This window comes from Thamnophis elegans, chromosome 10, assembly GCF_009769535.1.
Source record: "Thamnophis elegans isolate rThaEle1 chromosome 10, rThaEle1.pri, whole genome shotgun sequence".
NCBI classification, from domain to species: domain Eukaryota; kingdom Metazoa; phylum Chordata; class Lepidosauria; order Squamata; family Colubridae; genus Thamnophis; species Thamnophis elegans.
The window spans coordinates 34,045,974-34,066,610 of NC_045550.1; the positions used below are offsets into that span (position 1 = coordinate 34,045,974).

The 20,637-nt window shown below is 39.3% G+C and overlaps 1 protein-coding gene across 2 annotated transcripts in view; it reads right to left on the minus strand.

Annotated features, from left to right (window-relative positions):
- LOC116513624 (glypican-5-like) overlaps positions 1–17,484 on the minus strand; it is a 347,795-nt gene extending 330,311 nt beyond the window's left edge. For both annotated transcript variants that reach the window (XM_032224782.1, XM_032224783.1), the window contains exon 1: positions 16,984–17,484. In XM_032224782.1, the coding sequence (XP_032080673.1) occupies positions 16,984–17,176 (193 nt within the window). In that variant the 5' untranslated portion in view covers positions 17,177–17,484. The remainder of the gene's footprint in view (positions 1–16,983) is intronic.
- Between the last annotated feature and the right edge of the window lie 3,153 nt (positions 17,485–20,637).

A 20,637-nucleotide genomic window follows, 5' to 3' on the forward strand; every position in this document is an offset into this window, starting at 1 on the left:
TAGAATCTAAGAAGCCAAATAACAGATGTGCAATCTAGTTTATAATTCATGTCAGCAAAATCTATATACATTAAGTGAATTATTGCAAGAATAAACATCCCTGATCATTTCTATATACTAGATACTTTGAACTGGGATGGGGTGAAGGGTAGAGTGGAGAAATCAAGAGCTTTATAAAAAGTACTTTATAGCTTCCTTAATACATGATGTGTTCAGTACATGGACTATGCAGTACATGGCAAGTGTTTACCATAGAAAAAAACCCAACATCTATTTTATACACCTTAACTTTTCTGGACCAAAGTTTTTTTGTACCGTATTTTCACGACCAAAAGCCGCACCGGATTAAAAACCGCAGTATCAATTAACGTTAATTTTTCAAACTTTTTCCACATATAAAGCGCACCGGGTTATAAGCCGCACGTTTCCCGACGCTTCTGGACATCTGTTGCAGTCGCGAGGAGGAGCGGAGAACAGCACGAAGGTTCTTGGCGCTCCAGGAAGCTACGAAAGCAGTTGGGAGAGGTGCACGGCTTGGTTTCTCCTCCCTGGACGTCACAGCAGCAGCCCCAAACTCACCGATCTCAGTGTTTTTCGCATCAGGGTGTGCTGCAAGAGCATGCCCCGATGCGAAAAACACAGAGTTCGGTGCGCTTGGGGCTGCTGCTGCGACGCGACGTCCAGGGAGGAGAAACCAAGCCGTGCGCCTCCCCCAGCTGCTTTCATAGCTTCCTGGAGCGCCAAGAACCTTCGCGCTGTTCTCCGCTCCTCACGACTGCAATAGATGTCCAGAAGCGGCTTTTGGGGCTAATGGGGATTGGATTTCCAGCTCGATAGCCCCTGCCGCTTCTGGACGTCTATTGCAGTTGTGAGGAGCCGAGGAGAGTGCGGAGAACAGCGCGAAGGTTCTTGGCGCTCCAGGAAGCCCCGAAAGCAGCTGGGGGAGGCGCACGGCTTGGTTTCTCCTCCCTGGACGTCGCAGCAGCAGCCCCAAGTGCACCGAGCGCTTGGGGCTGCTGCTGCGACATCCAGGGAGGAGAAACCAAGCCGTGCGCCTCCCCCAGCTGCTTTCGTAGCTTCCTGGAGCGCCAAGAACCTTCGCGCTGTTCTCCGCTCCTCACGACTGCAATAGATGTCCAGAAGCAGCTTTTGGGGCTAATGGGGATTGGATTTCCAGCTCGATAGCCCCTCCACTTCTGGACATCTATTGCAGTCGTGAGGAGCGGAGAACAGCGTGAAGGTTCTTGGCACTCCAGGAAGCTACGAAAGCAGCTGGGGGAGGCGCACGGCTTGGTTTCTCCTCCCTGGACGTCGCAGCAGCAGCCCCAAGCGCACCGATCTCTGCGGTTATAAGCCGCACTGCCGGTTTTGGATCAAATTTTAGGATTTTCAGTGCGGCTTATAGTCGTGAAAATACGGTATTAATTTTTCACATAACAGAATACTTCCAAATGTAAAGAAGATTTTTACATGTATTCTCCCAAAATAGTGGAAGAAAAGCACTGGTCAAATGTATCTTTTACATCAATTACATATTTTATCAAAGGTAAATCAGAAGACACAAGATAGCCTTCAAAAATGTTGACAGCTTCAGAAAAATACTTATTAATAAAAAGCACACTAATGGGAAGTTTTGTGTATTCATTGAAGCTTAAGGGAAAAAAGACAAGGCAAGGCATTGGAGAAAGTAGCCAATATTGATATTAATAAGAAAGACAGAGCAATTATCCAACATTGTCATATTTTTATGAGTTAGCTTGTCATATGAAAAGGCAAGTACTGCTTGTTTCTGAGTTATATGTGACTTGCTACAATTCAAGGCAAAATAAGACTTTATTTACTAAAGGTATCTGATATAATTTGCTGATAGAAACTTAGGCATGTAGTTATCCTTTTCAAGAAGAAACATCAGAAATTGCTTTTAAAGTCCTGACTATCATTAAGAAAAAAAATCATTGTCAATTATATTCCTGTGCTAACAGTTGTTCTCCTGATTTTATTTCACATTCTCCTTCAGAATATTTGATATCTCAAATATTTGGCCATTTTTATTTTCCTGTTATTTATCATCTACTTGGACAGAGAACTCCACATAATAGTAATAAATACATACCCCAATTAGTTCTAATTTACATTTAGATGAACAGACACAAGTGTATAGTTTTTTATACTCAGTCTAAAAAATATCAAAAATAAAATATCATTTTAGTATAAACTAAAATATCAATTTGTAACATGGATCAGTATTCACACGTTCGAAAAAAAAGAAACAATTGAAGATTGGCACTTGGATACATTACATCATCATTCATGGATTTGAATGATGAGATTCTCATCTCCACTAGACAAAAAATCAATCATATTAGGTGGATATACAGTAACTTGCTTACAGTCATTGAAGAATTGGTTCTGCATCTACAAAAAGATTGATAGGCAAATTCATTAGGTTTCCATACACTTGAAACAATGAGTCTATCCAAAACACCTGTCAATTAAAAAATATACCATATTTTTCACATTATAAGACACTCACCCCCCCCCAAAAAAAGTGGGTGGAAATGTCTTATAGAGCGAATGTTGCAGTAGGGGGAGGGGATTGCTGCATTTTCCACCACCTGTTACCGTTGCCGCCGCCTGTTTCCAATGCCACTGTTCACTGCTGCTGGGGAATGCTGTAGCATTCGCTGCCAAGCAGCTGATCAGCAGTTGGATCAGCCTCCTGGAATACCACTGATCAGCTGTTCTAGGTGGTGGGGATTGCTGCCACCGTTGCTGCCAATTGCCACTGATTGCCGCCACCAAATAGCATTGGCGATAGGTGGCATTGGCAAGCAGTTGTGTTCAGTGGTGGCAAATGGTGAAAGGCAGCGATGGCGGCGATCAGCAGCAATAGGCAGTGGTGGTGGTGATAGGCAGTAGTAATCTCCACTGTCAGAACAGCTGATTGGCAGTATTCCAGGAGACTGATCCAACCACCAATCAGCTGCTCGGCAGGGAAGGCTCTACCCGGCTCTACCCGGCTCTACCCGGCGGTGGCAGCAGCTCAGTTCAGTTGACTGGTTGTGGATGCAATGGAGTGGAGCCCTAATGAGCCATGTGCCGGGGCTGCGATAACATACTGAAGCCGACCAGGCTGTTTGCTGTAAGGACGCAAGCCAGATGAATACCGGATGAATGCTGGGAACAGAGGCAGATTTTTTTTCTTGTTTTCCTCCTCTAAAGCTAATGTGTGTCTTATGGTCCGGTGTGTCTTAGTGTGAAAAATACTGTTTTAACAAATGTATTGATAATGGATAGTCATATAATCATATTCTTTCTATTTTTTTAAATTAGGAGACAAAATTGTTTTTAAAAGTGGCTTTGCTTTTCCCACTTCCCAAATATGCAGTATATACTCAAAATCAGCCCCATGGGTAGAAAAACAGATAGTTATGTACTTCATCTATTCTCTAATAATTAATAATCTATATCAATAGAATTTTGTGATATATAATCTACTATTAAAAACATTTGGTATAATCAAGTTTTGGGTTTAAGGTTACATTAAGACAGAAAGCACAACTACATGATAACAAACATTATTAAGAACAAGGAATACATTTAACTTTAAGTAAAAATAACATTTATACTCTTTTTCAAACCTTAATTAAAAGAGTATGTTGGCTATTGTTTAAAAGCATACTAAGTTGTTATTTTCTTAGCAAGCATCTTGTTATTTTCAGGGGTGTAATGTAAATAAATGTAAACAGCCAGGAAGAGAGCAAAAAAACAAGAATCCTGAAATTGGTTCATTGGCAACTTTAATTATCATCACAGTTTAATAAAATAAATTAGATACAAGTGTATCAAGAAGCTCAAAACAGATAGATTCAAAATAAGAATTAAAATTAGATAAAACTATATTAAAAATAATATAATATAATATAATATAATTCAATCTCTAACTTAAAACACAGTCATTTTCCTATGTTTTCTGCAATATATGAAATAGTGAGGTAAAATGAAACACAGAGTTCTTCCATTTCTTTAATAAGAGCTCCTTTATTTTCTTTAGAAAGAAAGATGATTTCTTGTTAGTCTTTGAAGAATTCTTTGTGATGGGACAAAGAACAATGCAAAAGAAATAAAATTCTGCAACAATATTTGAATAAAGATTAAGACTGTTAAAAGTAAAAGGAAGGAATATAAAGTGGGGTTATTTGATCAAGATTAAAATAAGGCTGCTGCTGCTACTGCTTCTTTACTAAGTCTGCAATCCCTTATGAACTTTTTGCTAATACCAACATTGAAAATTTGATATGTATCTGTGTTTGTGTGTATGTATGTATGTATTGTATGTATTGTATGTATGTGTGTGTGTGTGTGTGTGTGTGTGTGTGTGTGTATCCTTTGTTTATAGATAAGAGATAGAATATTAGGGTGAAGAGATACCTGTTTGTAACCTTATGGCGGTGATGTAATGAAAGTTGAAAGTAACTTATTTATATATTTCTTTTTCTTTCTTTAACATATTCTTTTTCTGCTTTCTTTTTTCTTTTACTTGCACATTTGTCCTTATATATATAATTTCAATTATGTGAAATATAATTTGTCCTTGGTGAATACACACTTACACACACATACATACACACACCAAGGACAAATTATATATCTTGCAAATACTTTTAATGAACTGACAACATTCATATTTGGCATTGAGGAAGACTTAATCTACTTTCATTAATGTCAAACATTGAGACCAAATTGCTCATTAGTCTGAAAAGCCAGGTATGTCAAATTATTACTCCTGTCAACTACATGAAGATGTTACCATGCCTCCATTGAATCTTGTAATGAAAAAATTACATGTAAACCAAAATCTGCTTTATATCTTTTGCTAATTCTTTCTAATTCTGCCTGTCAGGCTTAAGCCCAGAAATGAGACTGTGCAATCCAATTCAGTTCAATCCTTTATTTTCTTACCACTAATAGACAATCTTGTCAAACTAAAGCTATAGCTTTACCATACACTTCTTTCCCACTCCCTCCTCCAGCTCAGGATCGCACAATTTCTTAATCCGATGTCCTTCTGGGAAAGTTCTGAGTTGTCAAAATCTTCTCCTACTGCTGCTGCAGTTCACATTCCATCACATTGTTATATTATATAACAGATACCATTTCATCAAAGCAAGATATTATCATATTAGTTTTCTTGGGGCTTGTTGGTTTTTCAGACATGTCAAGAATTTTTATCTGATGTAATTAATCTGTGATATCAATAGGAGTTATATAAAAACAGGCTATGCCTTACTGTTAAATTAGGAGGCATTTGGCCTTATGGAATTATTGCACCATTTCACAGAATGGATACAAGTAATGTAACTAGATATTATGACTACTTTTCTGAGAAACAACTACGTTAGAAAAAAATAGCATTTGTGCACTTTCTATTTTTTTCTTTAACAAAATGTAATAATGAACTTACAATGTCTAGAAACCTATGGTACTTATTCAATTTTCACAGAAATAAATAGGATCTTCAGGAACTCTTCTGAATAAAATTAGTTCTTTACAGGTGCATTCTACACCAGAGGTGGTATTCAGCAGGTTCTGACCAGTTTTGGAGAAGAACTGGATGAGCGCTAACAAACTGGTACTCAACCCGGACAAGACCGAGTGGCTGTTGTGCTTCCCTCCCAATAATTTGGCTAATGTACCAACACTTAGGCTGGGGGGTCAAATTTTATACCCCTCAGATAGGGTCCGCAACTTAGGAGTCCTCCTGGACCCACAGCTGACTTTTGACCACCAGCTGTCAGCTGTGACCAGGGGGGCATTTGCCCAGGTTCGCCTGGTCCGCCAGTTGCGGCCCTACCTAGACCGGGAGGCTCTCACAACAGTCACTCGAGCCCTTGTGATCTCTAGGCTGGAATACTGCAATGGGCTCTACATGGGGTTGCCCTTGAAGTGCATCCGGCGACTACAGTTAGTCCAGAATGCAGCCGCGCGAGTGATAGTGGGCGCACCGCGGTTCGCCCACGTTACACCCGTCCTCCGCGAGCTGCACTGGCTACCTGTTGGTCTCCGGGTGCGCTTCAGGGTACTGATGACCACCTTTAAAGCACTCCATGGTAGTGGATCTGGGTACTTGAGAGACCGCCTTCTGCCGATTACCTCCCTTCGACCAATTAGATCGCACAGACTGGGCCTCCTCCGAATCCCATCTGCCAGTCAATGCCGACTGGCGACCACACGGAGGAGAGCCTTTTCTGTTGCAGCTCCGACCCTGTGGAACGATCTCCCCGTTGAGATCCGTACCCTCACCACCATCCAGACCTTCCGCGCAGCCCTCAAGATCTGGCTCTCCCAGCAGGCCTGGGGATAGGTTCCCAATTCACCCGCCCGAGTGTTTGATTGCTGAACGAAAGTTGTGTTTTATTATTTTTCTTTGTTCACATTTTGTTTTGTTTTTTGATACTGCACCCCCCTCCCTTGTGATTGTAAGCCGCCCTGAGTCCCCTCAGGGAAAAGGGCGGCCTATAAATTTTAATAAATGAAATGAAATGAAATGAAATGAAAAATGAAGCGGTAGTGGAAATTTTGAATAGTTTGGAGAACCAGTAATTACCACCTCCGACTGCCCCCGCCCCATCTATACTCTGCCTCCCAAGTCCCAGCTGATCAGGAGGAAATGGGGATTTTACAGTAAGCTTCCCCTGGAGTGGCATGGGAATGGAGATTTTATAGTACCCTTCCCCTGCCATGCCCACCAAGCCACGCCCAGGAGAACTGGTAGTAAAACATTTTTCCCACTAATGATCTACACATCACTCTTTTGCCCCTTGCTCCAATTTTATTTCATTTATGTCAGTTTGCTAGTAGCCATTTTCAAGTCTTCTTTCAAACTGGATACTTTGACCTGATTCTCCCAACTTAAAATCTTTCTACTTACTTTTGCTTTGTATTGTTTTCTTGTACAGTCTAACCAACACTTCCTATTTATTAGCCAAGCTTCTGGGTCAGATGTGGATGTCATAGTAGTAAGTGTGTTAGCCCTAAACAACATTGCCCAAAATGTTCTATCTGTAAAATATCTTTACTTTTACTTTCCTTTTCAGAGTATAATAAAATATCTCTATAAAATTAATTTTAGTTCACTATGACTAACTAAGTGATAAATACTAACATCCTGAAAGTTTCTTCACAGGAATGTTTGAAATTTCTGCACTTTTGTCTGTTTGTAATTTTCAGGACAACATCTACTTTGGAAAGCAGACACCTTTTTCAACTAACATTTCAGATAATTGGGGCTATATAATAAGTACATGTATGGCCAGTAACATTAATCTTATTCCTTTGATTTTCTTTGGAAAATGTTGAAACATCCATAAAATAAGTCTTCCATAGCTGGTTCAGACCTAATTGTTTTAATTCTAGGGAAACGGACCTTTGCCTGATTATGTGGTATATCAGTTCCATGAATAACTATTTATCATCTCTTATTCTCTCTTGAAACAGATAATTCATACCCCATATCTCCCTATAATAATGTAATAAATGTTCTTTTGAATGTCTTTCTACTCCAACATATTGAAAAACTGGGCAAAAATAATAACACATCAATTAAAAAATTTATAATGTAATTTATTTAATTTATTGATTAAATAAATACATAGCATCATATGATATTGGAGGAAAGTGTCTTATCATCTTCAGAACAAGATTGTGACACTGCAATCCTATGAGCTTGCTTTCTGGCTGGTTTGAATCCATGAATCAACCCCACAGTCACAAACAGATCTGATTTCACTTGAATTACATAACTCACATCACAATAAAAGTGGTGCAGGTTCTCTGTAAAAATAGAATCATAGCTCCATTCCAGATCTCCAATGTTCCCAGAAGATTTCTCATAGTAGTAGTCATCACAGTAATATGTGAAGGATTCCTTCAAAGGTAGTGTTAATTCAGACTGCAAAATATAAATCAAATCCTTTAGGTTATGTTCAGCCACTGATATTTACAATCAAGAAGTGAAAGCCATTTACTTACTTGCCAGGGATCTTTTGCTTAGATATATAAGGTGTCTGTTCAACATTTCACAAGGTTATTGTGTGACATTGCTTCTATTTTCCTCTGTTCCTCATCAGCGTCACCAGAATTGCAAGGTTGCTTATGAGAACCAAAGATTAGACTGAGGAAGTAATTTTCATGATCAGAACTGCAACAAACTCAGCAGAAATAAACTTTTATTAGAGATTTCTTTATTGGAAAAGCATACAAAATAGGGTTTGCTTCAATATATAGGTTTTCAATGTTGTCATGCTCTAGGTGACACGAGGTCATTGCAATCAAGTGAAAGGTTATATTAATCATGAACTTTAGGACTGGCAATCAGCCTTTCTTGATGGGGTTATGTAACATGTCATACTTGGTACAGCAATGTAACATTCCATATATGACAGGGATTGTCATCCGACAATGTCTGAGCTTTAACTGTTTACTTTGATGATATCACTAATTAAAACTACTGAACCCGTTATAAATTAGGACACGTTTTAACAACTAACAGGTAAGTTAGTATGAACTTCAGCAACTGCAGAGTGTCAGAGAAGAAAGACTGTTTTGTTAACAAGGAGCAACAGTACAGATTTGTTAATAGGATTTTATACGAGAAACAAGGCAGAGGATGACTAAACAATCACAGATACTATCATAAACCAAATATCTACTTTTTATTTCAAAGATGGCATAATGTATAATGCAAAGCATACATTCTTTTTTCCATATCTCTTTTCCATATCAGCAAAGGATTAAGTATAATATTTTCTGACAAAAATGCAAATGTTGAGGGAATTTGAATCCAATTTATCTCATCGTGAATTATTAAGCCATTTTTGCTATGGATAATTATGAAAAACAAAGAAAAAGGTGGATTGCTCATTTCTCAGTTTGCTGTATGATTTAACCCTTTAAAGTTCTGAACTTCAAATCATCTTCTGATATGGAAGCCCCTATTTTCTCATTTCCATAGTAATGAACCCTCTGAGACTATCCCTTGCCATGCCGATACAGCTTTCTGCTGACATAACACTTAGGGGTGTGCAAAGCAATCAAAAGGAGTGTTTCACAAATCCTATTAAGCACAAGCAAAGCATCTCTCCTTGGAGTAACCACCTCTTTTGACAGGCTGACAGGGCTGCTTCAAAGGCTTTCCTCAACTGTCTGTACATGTGTATGCAAATGCAGAAACGATCCACTGACAATCCCAGCAGAAATGTTGCCTCTGCACACACATACATACAAGCGGGACAATCTTGAAAGCAGCCAAGCAAGAAGGAATGCTTCATTCAAACAGTGTTTTGCAAAGCATCTTTTATGAATTCATTGTATATATGTGCAAGAGTAGGACATCTTTTGCATTTCAGAAGCAGAAGATGTACAAAAATACATCCGACTGTTGAACAATTTGAAGAAAAGTGCTAGATTCATGCTTCCACGTTTTGCAAAGCACCAGCTTTGATGCTTTAAACATCCTGCTATAATGTCATAACATTGGTAGAAAGTTACAAATGACAATCAGGGTTGGACTCTCATATGAACACATCAAACAGGAAGGAAAATTGTATAAACTATAATGCTATGGAAATACTATGGCAACTTGAGGAAAAGAAAGATATTTTCAATACAAAAGCGCCCCACCAGCTAAACCTGATACAATAAATCAAAGTCCTGAGATGACAAGACCATATTCCCATGATATTATAGTAACTCATCAAAAAAAGTTGTGAATCCAACCAGACAAGGAGAGTGGATGGGTTTTATATGTATTATTCTTTTCAACTATATTCACAAATGCATTTAATACAATATATACTTATACAGAAAGATGCTATATACACTGATGCTATAGGAATGTTTAGTCATTCTGAGTATTCCAGATACTCAGTATGGTCTTGCAATAAAAAGTACAAAAGTCATTTTGCCAGAAATTCCCTTCTTACCCCAATGGATGGTATGTGTCTTCCACAATTTTGGATCCTCTGCCAGAGGCCTGGAAGTTTGAGACTTGTGTGCAGTTATCTTATTTCTTCCTAGCAAAAGCACTTTTTTTGGGCAGAGATAACTAGTGTTGTTCCTGGATTTGCTGGAAAGCTTTCCTAGTTTAGGAGTCACAGCCCCAAGTGTTCTTAATCATCATTAGGACCAGTTTGGCCCTTACTTTCAGCAACTTCTCTAGTTCCTCCTTCAGGCCCTGGCACTTTTCCAGCTCTTCATATTCCTTCCTGATGTTGCTATCACTTGGCACCAGTACATCTATCATCACTACTGTCTTTTGCTTTTTGTCTGCTGCTTTGATGTCTGGTTGGTTGGCCAGTACTTACCTGCCTGTCTGGATCTGGAAATCCCGCAGTATCTTAGCCCTGTTATTCTCCACAACCTTTGATTATAGTTATAGTTAGTTATAGTTATAGTTATAGTTATAGTTATAGTTATAGTTATAGTTATAGTTATAGTTATAGTTATAGTTATAGTTATAGTTATAGTTATAGTTATAGTTATAGTTATAGTTATAGTTATAGTTATAGTTATAGTTATAGTTATAGTTATAGTTAGTTTTAGTTATAGTTATAGTTATAGTTATAGTTATAGTTATAGTTATAGTTATAGTTATAGTTATAGTTATAGTTATAGTTATAGTTATAGTTATAGTTATAGTTATAGTTATAGTTTATTAAACTTGTATGCCGCCCTATTCCCAGGGGGACTCAGGGCGGCTAACAAACCAATAGGGAAGGGGGGCAATACAAAGAAAACAAACAAGACAGAAACAAAATACAAAAAACAAATTTAAAAACTCCTGAACAGCTGCAACAATTCGAGTGGGGCTGGGAACTCATCAGCCCCAGGCCTGCCGGAACAGCCAGGTCTTGATGGCTTTGAGGAAAGCCTGAAGGGTGGTGAGGGTCTGAATCTCCACGGGGAGATCGTTCCAGAGGGCCGGAGCAGCCACAGAGAAGGCCCTCCCCCGGGGGGTCGACAGTCGACATTGGCTAGCAGATGGAATCCGGAGGAGGCCCATTGATTGAATCTTCCATCTGAGGGTCCAGCCTATGAGGGTCCAGCCCACATATTTGCAGATGTTCCTCTACACAATGCCAGCTACTTATTGTTTCACTCAATGTATGCTGTTCCTGCCTGCAATTTACACCCTACCATTATGTGTTCGGATATCTCTGACGCCTCCCTGCACAGTCTGCACCTTGGATCCTGCCTAGCATGCTAGACTCTTGCTTCTATGGATCTAGGGCTTGGTGCCTGTTCTTGTGCTATAAGCAGTTCCTCAGTTCTCTCTTTTAATCCAGTCCTTTCCAGAACTGCCACCTCAGCTATCCCATGCAGAGTCTTGTATTGCTACTGCACTTCCTCCATATGATCTTCCTCCCATGTCTGCTGCTGTTTTAGGCATTCTCTCAGCACCGATCTTCAGATGCCATCTTACTAATGTACTCTAGGATGCTCTGGGTTTTGCGCAGGACAGTGTCTTTGACAAACAAATCTCTCTCTCTCTCTCTCTCTCTCTCTCTCTCTCTCTCTCTCTCTCTCTCTCTCTCTCTCTCTCTCTCTCACACACACACACACACACACACACACTTACACGCTTAGAGAGTAAAATTATTTTTATGAATACTCACACTACAATATTTTTCTGCACTAGAACAATAGGCAATTTTGCATAGACAGTTGCCTCAGTATTACAAATATTTATAGAATAACAGCTTTGACATCACCATGAACATTATTCTTCCTTCTTTACTGACGTCTAGTTATTTGAAACTATTGTCTTCTTTATCTCTTTTGAGCATTTCCCAGAAGTGCTCAAGCAAAGAATAGCATGAAGCCAAAATTCCAAGAAACCTAAAACTCCCACACCCTGATAAAACATTAGATCAATAATCCTGTTCAGGTTTACTTAAAAGTGAATTTTATTGGAAAAAGAACCAGGGCTCACCTCTGAGCAGATTTATTTCACCCTGGTGCAATATGAATGTTCAACAACTCTTAAGACATTTTAGAGAAGGTTTGCTCATGCAATAAAAGTGCAGCTGTTACTTAGTTTGGAGTGGGATAGGGTGGGGTGAAAATATAACATATAAAAGTTATTTCATGCAGTTATTATAGATTATTCCACTATTTTACTATAGCATGGTTTTTTGAAATTTCAGTTGTTTGGAAGCTAGCTTTTTTTTTTTTTTTTGCAAATCCCAGGTTCTCCTTCCCTATCATAGTTACTTGAAGTTTATTTCTAGTACTGTATAGTTAATCTTTGTATTTGCAAAGATTATTTCTTCTTGATTTCTTCTTCAAAAATTCATAAATAAATACCCAATTTTAAAAAAATAGTGTATAAATTTGTGGGATTAACTTTGATTCAGTTGCCAAAAGAGATTCTATATATAAATTTCATGTAGTGAGAAAAATCATTCCTATCTTCTATTTCATATCCTATAATATAAATCCATACAGCAGTACCATCATGATAAAACATGTCAATTTTAACAAAAAAATATATATTCGATAACTGCAAATGCACACTTGCATTAAAAGGCAAAGCTGTTATTTTTGATGTGAAAAAGAATAGTTTAACTTTTCTACAAAATGTGCTTTACTGTGGTCCACCTGTCATTGAGTTAAAACTGATGTTATAATTTTTTTCCACTTTTCATGGCTCTTGCAACAAAGTGGTCTGGATTAAATTCTTTCTTGGCACAGCTCCAAGAACTCCCTAGGCTTGCAATTCAGAATCATTTGACTCTGCATTTATTTTCCCCTGCACCAAGTGATCACAACAATTTCATTTGCTGAGGCAACAGACTCATTTTTCTGTGCCCTGGGTTGTCAAAAAGAGATTTTCTCTTAGTTTTGATTAGAATGCAGAGACTCATCTGCTCCAGGGTTTAGCTAACAAAAGGAACTATGCAGACTTCCTATCGGGAAAACAGATACTCGGTTTCAGTGCTACTCTGGCTTTATTTATTAATGAGAAATGTTTCTGGAAAAATGTTTTGCACATCTTTCATTTACATTTGGAATTCACACAGTGATCAGATAATTGGCGAAAAGATAGAAGCCCATCTAGATTCCTGTTTACCTCAAAAGAGGTGGTATACCTCAAGAGGACCGAGTCCTTTCTGAATTTTTGCTTCTTCTTTGCTCCCCATCAGTCAAAGATAACATGAGGGAGAGATTTATGTTTTAGATAAAGAAATTGCATGATATGAAATACCTAATGACTTGAATCAGTGCATCTGTCCTTGACCGAGACATCATCAGTTTGTGCCATGCACAGCATGACTATGTCATCCATTCAGATCCCAAGGAATGTGACACCAACCAACTGCTCCTCTTGTGTCCATGAAAAGTAGGTAATGATGGAAAGAAAAGCTATCTTCATGTAGTTGCCCATGTGAAGGGGAACTGAATGAGATAGCAGCTGCTCCTGAATCTCTCTCTCTCTCTCTCCACCCCCATCTCTCTCTCTCTCTCTCTCTCTCTCTCTCTCTCTCACACACACACACACACACACACACACACACAGGGAAGAGGGGAGAGGGAGGGAGGGAGGGAGGGAGAGAAATAGTTATTCCTTAGTGGAATAGACATACAGTACTGGGAGCCAAAAACTATTTCTGCCCACTCTCTGCATGGCCTAATCCTAACTGGAGCATTAGAGGGTAAAAGTAACCTAAATCAACTGCGTCTGGAAGGCACAGCTGACCAGTTCTCTCTTCTGTTGTATCCACAGTTGTGTTTCTCATTCTGTACCTATAGATCAGTGATAGCTAACCTTTTTCTTGCTGGGTGCCTTTTTGTTGTTGAGTACTGGCACTCATAATGCAAAGCACATCCCTACATGTGCATGTGCGCACAACAGCCTTCCCTGATTCCCCCCCCGCATTACTCACCTCCAAGCTGAGCTTGGTATTTCCTCCAGGTGGGGTGGGGAAGGCCATTTTTGCCCTTCCCAGATTCCAGGAAAGCCTCTGGAGTCTGGGGGGTTGAAAAATGGGCCCAATGGGCCAAATGAAAGTTTGGAAACAAACTTCCAGTTGGCCCATTGGGCCTGTTTTTCACACTACCTAGGTTCTGGAGATTTTCCTAAAGCATCAGGACAGCAAAAACAGACTCCCCAGGCCCTCCAGAAGGCCGAAAATCATCTGGCCAGCACACTCATGCGTGCTGGAGCTGATGTTCGCATGCCAGCAGATATGGCTTTGCATGCCATCTGTGGCATGTGTGCTATAGGTTCGCCATCACAGTATAGACTCAGTCATTCTCTGTGGCAGATGGACTCTCCTGAAGGATGCTCCAATGATAGCTTTTCTACCAGGCTATTAAAGGGAAATAAGGCAGGGAAAAACTGAAAATTTCAACACTTCTGTCCTATCTACAGTTTGAGGGAAGTTGATTGATTCTGCTTTGGTCTCCCTCCACCTTTGAATGGAATAACAGATAGGATGACTGCAAGTCTCAATCACTCACCTGCTATCTCCTTTTAGGAGCTCTGTTGCCTGGCATATGTGTGAAATCTCCCAAATTCATTTTGAAACTTATAGTCCAGGCACATCTGGAGAACAGCTTTTCTGTTCATCCATTTTCAGTGGCCTGGATCTAATAATGCCACACTGAGGGATGGAAAGTCATTATGCTAAGTAAGTAAATAAATAAATAAACCAATACTGTCTCTACCTTGGGGCCAAAGTAAAGGGTAAGAGAAGAATATATTGCAGAAATTATAGTAGTTCTTTGAAAGAAACAATGAGATAAGAATGACTATTGCCTATGGTCCAGTAAAACGTAAGCCAAAAAACACCCAAAAAGAATAGGGAGAAGTTTATCTGTTCTTTAATCTTCAGTCCACAGCAATTCTCTTTCTAGCAAGCTTGGTGAAGGAACATTAGATTGGCAAAGACCACATTGTTGGTGAAAGACTGCATGTGGATTTTTACACCCATACACCCGCAAGTAGTCAAAACATGCAACTTTTGGGGTGAAGAATATATAGATATTAATAAAGTTAATAGAACAAGATAAATAATAAGGCAGCTGTATAACTTTGTATTTCATTATAAAATTATATTTTGATTATATTGAATGATATTTAAAATTTTCTTTCTCAATAAAGAACAAACATAATTTAAGTAAAAATAAGAAAATTTGGATACGCCAGTCTGTAAAACAAACTTTAAATAGATGATGTTTTAAAGAAGTATGCTGTCAAAGATACAGTATATATGTAAGCAAGTGGATTTTGTTAATGATTTAATTGTCTGACTCATAAATTAGCTAGAAGTGGGGCACTGAAATATAAATAAAAGTTTTTCTCAAATATTAAAGGGCATTAACTTTGGGTCTGTAAAAATATTGCGTAATACATGGATTTCTACTACACAAAAATAATTACATGATGTTTAAAATTAATATTAAATTCTCAGCCGCCCCAAACCACTGTTTTTCAACCTAAGGTACCTCATCCAACATTGCCATCACAATTTAGCCATTTCCTGCCCTGCCATTTGTTGAACTCAAATGGGAAAAAATGGTTGAATAGGGTATGAAACACATCCTTTCAAACACAGATAAAACATCATCACCTCCTCATTTACATAGGACTCCACCCACAGTATGTTGTGGTGGTTGCCCTCTGAAGGAACATCCTGTGGCCCCTCTGACCAATCCAACCCTTCAAGCCTTAAAAAACATGTTTTTACCCCAAGTTTTCAGATAGATTGCTGCTGGCGAACTTTTTTTGATGTGTGACATTGCCTGGGCTATAATTATTCTCTCTGTAACTCCCTTTTATATTTATTGTCTCTTTTGTATGTGTTGTATTGGTTTATAATAATACACTTCCCAGATTCTCTGTTGGGTTGGGAAGCCTTAGAAATCTGATTATCAATCAATCAATTATAAATATGACACAGTGTTCTCCAGTACGGAGATCATTCGCAAATATGCATGAATGCACAAACATATTTGAATGCATAAACTCAGAAGCTTGGCATTTAACTGGCAAAAAAAAGTTTCCTATTCCTGCCTTCAGTTTGATTTGGAAATCAGTACAGAAGCCACCAACAGCTGTACCAGCCTGTCATTTCATCCCCAGCCCTAGCATTCTCAAATCTCTCAAATCCCACCTTTTCCCACTTGTATCCCCATTTATTTATTTATTTTAACAGGGAAGGGATGAAGAAAAACGCGATCCTTGCCCATTCCGTTTCTTTCGAAAACTCCAGTCTGTACTTTATTAATTGCTCGTTCCTTCGTCCGCATTGATTGCAACGGAGACCAATCAGGTCAACAGTCACACCCCGCTTCCGATCTTTCCTACGGACGTTCTTGTCCTTTTAATGAGCTCTGTATCTCGGCGGCGCCCGTTCCTTCCCAGTTTGCAAAAGAAAGGAAAACGGTTCGGGAGAGTCCAATTCCCGCTTTGGCTTGCGCCTCCCCAAAGGCGACCGAGCAGACGATTTGTCCTTGCGCGAGTAACTGATTGTGCCGCCTTGCACACCTGCGCTCACCCGTCGGGTCTGTATGCTTCAAGGTCCCTTAGCCCCGGGAACCCAAACAATGCCAGAAGTTTTCCAGGGTGTTATCGCCACACACACACACGCACCGCCTCGTATATTAGCCGTGGAACTACTGTAGTCAACGCAAGCAAAGTTAAGTTGCACAGGTTTATTTTGATAAAGGGAGACTTCCCACTCAAGGCTACCGTTGCCTGCCCTATTTCAACAAGCATCGCTTTCCCATCCTGTCCCCCAGGACCCCTAATTTAATGTATCTGAGACCTATCAAAAGCGCTGGCCGGATTGATGTCCTTCCTTACCCTCTCCATTCAAAAGTGGGATAGAGTACAGGAGTTAAGTAGTTGCGTTTTTTAACGGGGGGGGGAGTTTTGACGATTCCGGTGTAAGGGTGGGGTGGGGAAATCGTACTGACCAGTTGTGGGAACATCAGGAACCAGCTTGATGGGACCGATCTGCCGCATCTGAAACGCCGTCCTTACTTCGTGGCAGCTGGGATTCTTGATTCCAGAGACCCCGCTGCATAGTCCGGTGGCCGCTGCCGCTAGCAGTAAGAGCTCGAAACGTCGCCAACACAAGGAGACTCCGGGACTGTTGTCACCGGCCATTTCCACATTCCCCACAGGGGACAAAGATAAACCAGGGACGCCCAGCACACGTCCCAATTAATAAGTCGGCAGGCTCACACGCACGAAATGAGGGAACAGGAGGGAGTGAAAGAGGTGGCAGCGAGCGTTCAAGTTGAAGGGGGAGTGGGGAACTTGCCCTGGATAAACTTGCGAGCTGTGGGCGGGGGATTGAAAAGAAGGAGAGGGGGGGAGCCCCGCGGAGGTCCTGCACCGAACCTCTCGAAGCCCTGATCCCGGGAACTGCGACTCTTAGAACCTTCGCTTTTCCCGCGGGCGTTCGAAGAGTTGGATAGCTAAAAGCTCGTCAGCTGGGGAGACGCCAGTCTTGGAAATATGACTTCTCCTCCTCCTCCTCCTCCCCGCTCTGCCTCCAATGAACACGCCCGGCGGGAGGTGGTGGTGGTCCTGCAGTCCATCCTTCTTTATTCCGTAGTTGCTGTAAGAGGAGCAGTCGTCCTATTTATTAGCTTGCGTTACACTTTTCCCCAATAAGGACGTTTCTTTTAAAAATGCGTTTGCATCCCGTGCAAGCTCGTGCCGGATACTTTTTCTTTGTTGCAATATACTCCAATGCTACACCTGCGAGTATTTCTCCTGCCCCCCCAAAAAAAATCGCTTCCCTGGGGGGGGGGGGAACGTATAAAATAACTTTTCTTTCATCAAATGAGGTGTAGATTGGTAAATAAAGTACAGAACTATTTCTATGATTTGGCCTACTTCCAGTACCTTGTGGCCCGTCTTCAACACTTAAGTTTAATTTTACTTCTCAATTCCACATTACTAGTGTAAGCCCACCTATATAAAGACTGGTGCTCCAATGAGTAAGACCAGGAGAGCTAAATGTAAGCAGGACAAGGTAGAAGGCAGAACTATGCCTAACAATGGTCAGAAATACAGGAAATGGAGCACATATATAGATGCTAATAAGGGTGGTGAGGTGCAAAACTATCACCTCACAGAAAAGCAGCTGCAGGGCCTTGGAAGAATTCCCTGAAGGTTTTAAAGAGTTTCCTTGAAATATGTAATGAAAACCTTGTTTAGCAATGCTTGTTCTCAAGCCTGAAACAAAGGAATTAGCTTAAAAGTTTTGTAAGACTGCACTGTACATACTAATAACTTTTCTTTGTATGGAGCCTCAGTAATGTGGGAAATTTTACATGTTGACTTTCTGTCAGTTGACAATTATTTAAGACTTGGGAGCCCTGCTGTAGCACACTTATCAAATTTAATGTATGTTAACCATAAGCAAAGTTTAATTTAAAACAGAATTCCATTTTCTGCAGTTTTGACAGTTTTCTAACTGCCAAAGTAAGTAACGCATGAATAAGATCTGCTGCCATTTACCATAATAGTAATATTGTTAAAGCAGCCCTAGTGAAAACTATTCTGCAAAACAGATAGGAAGAATCAGACAAACTAAGGAAGAGAGGGGTAACAACAGACAAATAATTAAGATGAAACTAAGATGGCTCAAAATCATAAATGTTCCTGATAAATATCTCCATGGAGATTGTCAGTAATGCATGTTTGTCCCAAAGATGCTTTTTCAAAAGGCAACTGGACTTTGTCCTTGAAAAAGCACCTTTGGGATATTCCTGATAAATTGGAAATAAATACAGACTTCACCATCCTTATTTTACAACTGCCATACTCGTACATTTCCTTATTCTTGAATTAAAGTGCTATCCATTCCTCCTGGCATTGACAGTTGCTATCCTGAGTGCCAATCCTTATGTTTATATGGATTTTGTTCCAATTTATCATTAAATGACATTGTCCTGTTTTATCTGTGTCCAATTGAGTTGCCTAAGAGATTGTTTACCCTTTGTTGCTCTCCCTTTTCAGCATCTCTCCAAATGATGGGGAAAACATTCATTGATTAGCAATTTAATTTTACATAGACTCATTCTAGCTAGAAAGCCACAATATGAAATTAATTCCTTGCTCCATCCCTCCAACTGTTAATACAATAATTTCTGCCATGTATTATTCTGAGCTTAGGAGTTGAAGTATATCATACAGATTCAGGGATAGGTAGTTCCAGCATTACAAGCAAGCACTTAACTTAGGTGGAGAATGATTGTTTTCACTTCAATATATATTTGGAGGAGTTGAGTTTATTGATGTGTCTTATTATCAAGCCCACTCCCATTAAATATGTAAGGTACTACCATTAATTGAACTAAGGTACCTTTGTGAAGGCATTTACCCAAAAAGCCCATTTCAATAGACAAGATGGGTCACATAGGTTTGGAAAGGTGGAGAAGGAAGGGTGTAAGCTCTGTTTTGACTGTACCTCTTCATGATTTAAGTGAAAACATTTATCCATTGCTTGATATGACTACTGAGGCTTATACAAAGCCACACAATCTATATGAAGCATTTTTTCCCTAATAGGACTACTAAACTATAACAGAATAAGTTTCAAGTTTTCTAGAACTCTTTATCAGACAGATTGTTCAACAAAGGAGGAATATGGAGAAGTGGTAAAGGGAGTAATGTAATTGCTCTTCAAATCTTGAGTTTGCTTAAATTTTTGTATAGACCAAAACCCAGTTTTGGAACACAAAGAAAAATTCAAAAGGCATAAAATATTTTCTTTTTGAAGTGCTAAATTTGTGAGTGGTCCAATTTTCCAAAGTTTGAAATGTTCTCCCACTGTAGAAACTTGTTGCTTCAATATGAAGCAATATTGCATCCAAGCTCCTAAATTAAAAACATCCATTATTCTCTCACCTCTTTAAATCAAGGCAATAATTATTCCCCGCAGTTAAGGATGTCTCTCTAAGAAATTTCCACTGCATGACAATTGCTACAAAAACAAAACAAACCAAGTTTACTTATTTCCTTCTTTTCATTTTTATTACTGTTCCTATCAGATGATTCTGGGCAAGGAACAGAAAAATCAAAAACAGCAATTTCCACCGTAACATATTCAAGGTAATAAACATAACCCAATCAACAGGAATGAGTAAACCAAACAAATCTCCAGAATTAATATATTGCATAATATATGGGCCACTGCCATGAAGGCAGGTTCTCTAGTCCTCAAATCCTTTGGTGAACTACTTTGGAGACAAATTTCTAATCTTAGAAATTGTTTTTATACAATAAATATTCCTTCATTAATAATCCTAAAAATGATTCATCACTATGGATAGATGTCATTCTAAATGTTACAAGTTCATATTCCGCTTTTTTTAGAAAAACACAAACTTTTAAAAATCTTGATAAATTTATAGCAGCATGACAGTTCTTGGAAGAGTAGATGCTTCTTTTCTATTTTTGTTCCGTATAATAGCCAAGTTATCACAGACTAAAAGCACCTACAAAACTTCAGGGAACTTGATAGCTGCCCATATTCATTCTAAACTCCCTGAGGAATTAAAGTCTAATGGTAGTCAAGTCAAACCAAATGTATAACTATGGGCATTCTCAGT